The 3,306-nt window shown below is 47.8% G+C and overlaps 1 protein-coding gene across 1 annotated transcript; it reads right to left on the bottom strand.

Moving 5' to 3' along the window:
• Positions 1–282: 282 nt before the first annotated feature.
• Positions 283–957, bottom strand: LOC119967995 (histone H1.01-like). Its single transcript, XM_038801096.1, has one exon. The coding sequence runs from the start codon at positions 955–957 to the stop codon at positions 283–285; it is 675 nt and encodes a 224-aa protein (XP_038657024.1).
• Between the last annotated feature and the right edge of the window lie 2,349 nt (positions 958–3,306).

The raw sequence follows: 3,306 nt of genomic DNA, 5'->3' as shown, positions 1-3,306 counted from the left end.
CCCGGAGGATCCCGCAGAAGGAGAATTCACATAGTTTAAATACATTCCCAGTACAATTAACAGCCTGTAATATTCCCGCCTAAATACACTACCTTCTACAACAAGTTAACCCGTTCCTTTCGATTTCAATCCCAGTCCTTCTTCTAGATAACCTAACATTCCCTCAAAGTTCAGCAGTTTATAAACACCATTATTCCAGTTGCTTTGGACAATCTCATGTGTTGGACTTCGGGATTTTTTTTCGCAGGATTCACCGCCAATGTTATCGTTTCACGGAGATTCTCACTCTGACTCTGGAACCTGGACAGAATCACTTGATTCTGCGATCAGCTCTTTTTCCGAGAGACCCGGGGGTCTCTGAGAAGAGCCGTTGGTTTCAGGGGTTAACAAGTTGTTTTTGATCTTTGACTTCTTTTTGGCCGCTGTTTTCTTCGTCTTTGCTGATTTGGGTTTCTTATGGGCCTTCGATTGGTAAGCCTTCTTCGTTGCCTTTGCCTTTCCGCCTGTGGCCTTTCTGGCGATGTTACGTTTCTTCGGCTGAACCTCTTTCTGAAGCTTTGGAGATTTCATCGCCTTTTCCCCCGTTGGCGCAGTCATTTTGGTTGATTTCCTGGCTGTTGGATTCTTTGCTCCGAGTTTCTTTACTGTGTATTTCTTGGCTCTGAGTTTCTTTGCTGTGATTTTCTTGGTGGCTAGCCCCTTGACTGGGGATTCTTTGGCTGCTGTTTCCTTCAACTTCTTCACCAGTTTTCGCAGCGGTTTCTTCTTAACGATTTGGAAGGAGCCGGGTGTGCCCTGTCTCTTTATCTGCATCAGAGGAGGGCCTTTTGCCACTTTCCTCTTGATAGTTAACTTGATCCGGGAGCGGAGCTTCCCTACATCGGGGCCGCTGTCACCCAGGGCTTTCTGTCTGGGGGCCTGAGATATTTCCTTGCGATCACTGCAGCCCGACACCATCTTCAGGATCTGCTGCCCGAACTTCGGAACGGCTTTCCTGGGGGCCGGAGTCGCATTTTTCTTCCTGGAAGCTTTGCTTTGGAGAGTTGCGGTAAGAGGAGCCGTTTCGGCGGCAGTATCAGCCAAGCCCGAGAGAAAATATCTGTGAAGCAGAACTGGGTCAGAAATGAAACCAGAGGTGGCAGCACAGAGAACTAAAGAAACAGCGAGTGGACGGGGCGGGGACAATTGCGTCAACTCCCACTTGCTGCTGCCTCTCTGTTTTTCTTTCTGCTCGAATCTCTCACTGAAAATCGGCCTGTCTAGAGTCTCAGACTAAATCATCCCTGACTTAGAGATCAGAATGCTTGCAGTTCAAAAGGTCTGGGTCGAAGTTCGGGCTTGGATGTAATGATGTTAAATTCCACATAAGTAAGCAGAGCTTAGCGCCACCTTCGAAAATGGGAATAAAAAAAATAAACTGAAAAGGGATGGAATAGAGAAAACTATGACCTCAAATAGAAAGGAAAACACTGCACCTCTGGCAGTTTGGACTTCGGTTCCCGGGGGTATACTCTGAACTTTCGAGAGACCTGAAATGTTCAACCCCACTTCCTCTCTCCACAGTTGCTGCCGGGCCTGATGACTGTTTCCAGAACCTTCTGTTATCCTTTCAGATACGTGGTGTGAGGGGGATCTCACTGTTTAAACAATAAAACAATCCCTGTGCCAGAATCGATATGGAAATAAGAAATGGAAAGCAGCAGAGGGGAAAGATTCAAAGAATTTGTGTATTTCACTGTATCTCAGGAATTCTATCCCGGCTTCATGGGATAGTTCGTGAAAAACCGTCACCATCAGTAATTAGTAAGGAGTCTTGCAACATCAGGTTAAAGTCCAACAGGTTGATTTGGAATGATGAGTTTTCAGCTCCTTTATCAGGTGAGTGAAGAGGTCGGTTACATAAACACAGCATACATAGACAAAGACAACTATGCAAGATTATACTTTGAATGTGAGTCTTTGCAGGTATTTAAGTCTTTACAGGTCCAGCTGATGCGACTGGAGGGAGAGATAACCACAGGTTAAAGAGGTGTGACTTGTCATACGCCAGGATAGTTGGTAGGATTTCGCAAGTCTTGTGTTGCAAGACTTCTCACTGTGCCCACCCCAGGCAACGCCGGCATCTCCACATCATCAGTAATTAGGAACAATGAGCGGGAATCGAACCCGCATCAACTTGTCAGGTAACTATGCTCACCGCTATCCAACAACGCTCCCTTCACACGCAGCCAGCAAACAATATCCCAATGTCATTACTGTTTTTAAAAAGAAGCTGATGTTGAGCCACTGAAGGAGATATTGGGTCACATGACAAAAGTTTGGCCAAGGCAGTGGCGCCTTCGTATTGTCGCTTTACAGTAATCTTAAGCCCCAGTGTAATGCTTTGAGGATCCAGATTCGAAACCCACAAAGGCTAGCCGCCCAATGGCCCACCGGCTGAGAAAGTAGGCAGCCACGTGCGTAATAGCCCAGGTAATGAATAGCAGATGCAGACTGGTAGCCTAATCAAAGAAGATCAACAAAGCATTCGAGGCCTTGTACCGGGAACTGGACACCAACGAACCACTCCACAGGGACCATGGGATGAAAAGGTTCCTCGATAGACTGCAAATGCCAGTCGTGGGGTTACGACAGAAAGTGGGAGCCGGAAGCACCAATAGGACTGGGAGAGGTCATGTAGAGCAACAAATCCATGCAGGTGGGGAAGGTGCCGAGACCCGACGGGTTCCTGCCGGACCTCGACAAAACAGTTGTGATGGCACTACCGACGGAACTGCAGGAGATGTTTCCAGACTCGCTAGCGAGGGGTACCCTACCTCCAATGCTGAAACAGGCCACCAAATCACTATCCAAAAGCAACAAACGCCTAACGGATTGGGGATCATAGAGACCAATTTCGCTGTTCACTGCGGAGGCGAAAATACACGCTGAATATCCCGGCTAAACAGCTGGAGAACTGTGTACCAGAGGTGCTCATAGAAGGCCAAGACCAGACAGGCTTTGTTAAGGACTGGCAGCTAACTGCGAACATCAGACGACGGTTGATTGTGATAATTACCCTGTTCGGGGAGAGAACAGCAGAATTGATTATCTCGCTGTACACAGTAAAGGCCATCGACAGAGTATAATGGAAGTACCCCACTGAGGTACCTGAGTCGTTTGGCTATGTCGTTCTCATAGGTGAAGCTCCTGTACAACGGCCCTATGGCGAACGTTCGGACCAACACCACCAGCTCTAAATACTTCCAGGTGCACGGAAACACAAGGCAGGGATGCCCACTGTTCCCACTCTTGTTTGCATTGGCA

This window comes from Scyliorhinus canicula, chromosome 6 (genome assembly GCF_902713615.1).
Source record: "Scyliorhinus canicula chromosome 6, sScyCan1.1, whole genome shotgun sequence".
NCBI classification, from domain to species: Eukaryota; Metazoa; Chordata; class Chondrichthyes; order Carcharhiniformes; family Scyliorhinidae; genus Scyliorhinus; species Scyliorhinus canicula.
This window is presented reverse-complemented; position numbering and strand designations above follow the sequence as displayed.

What these genes read in the sequence shown, in the direction of transcription:
- LOC119967995 (XM_038801096.1), bottom strand. Translation starts at nt 957, where the DNA reads ATGGTGTCGGGCTGCAGTGATCGCAAGGAAATATCTCAGGCCCCCAGA.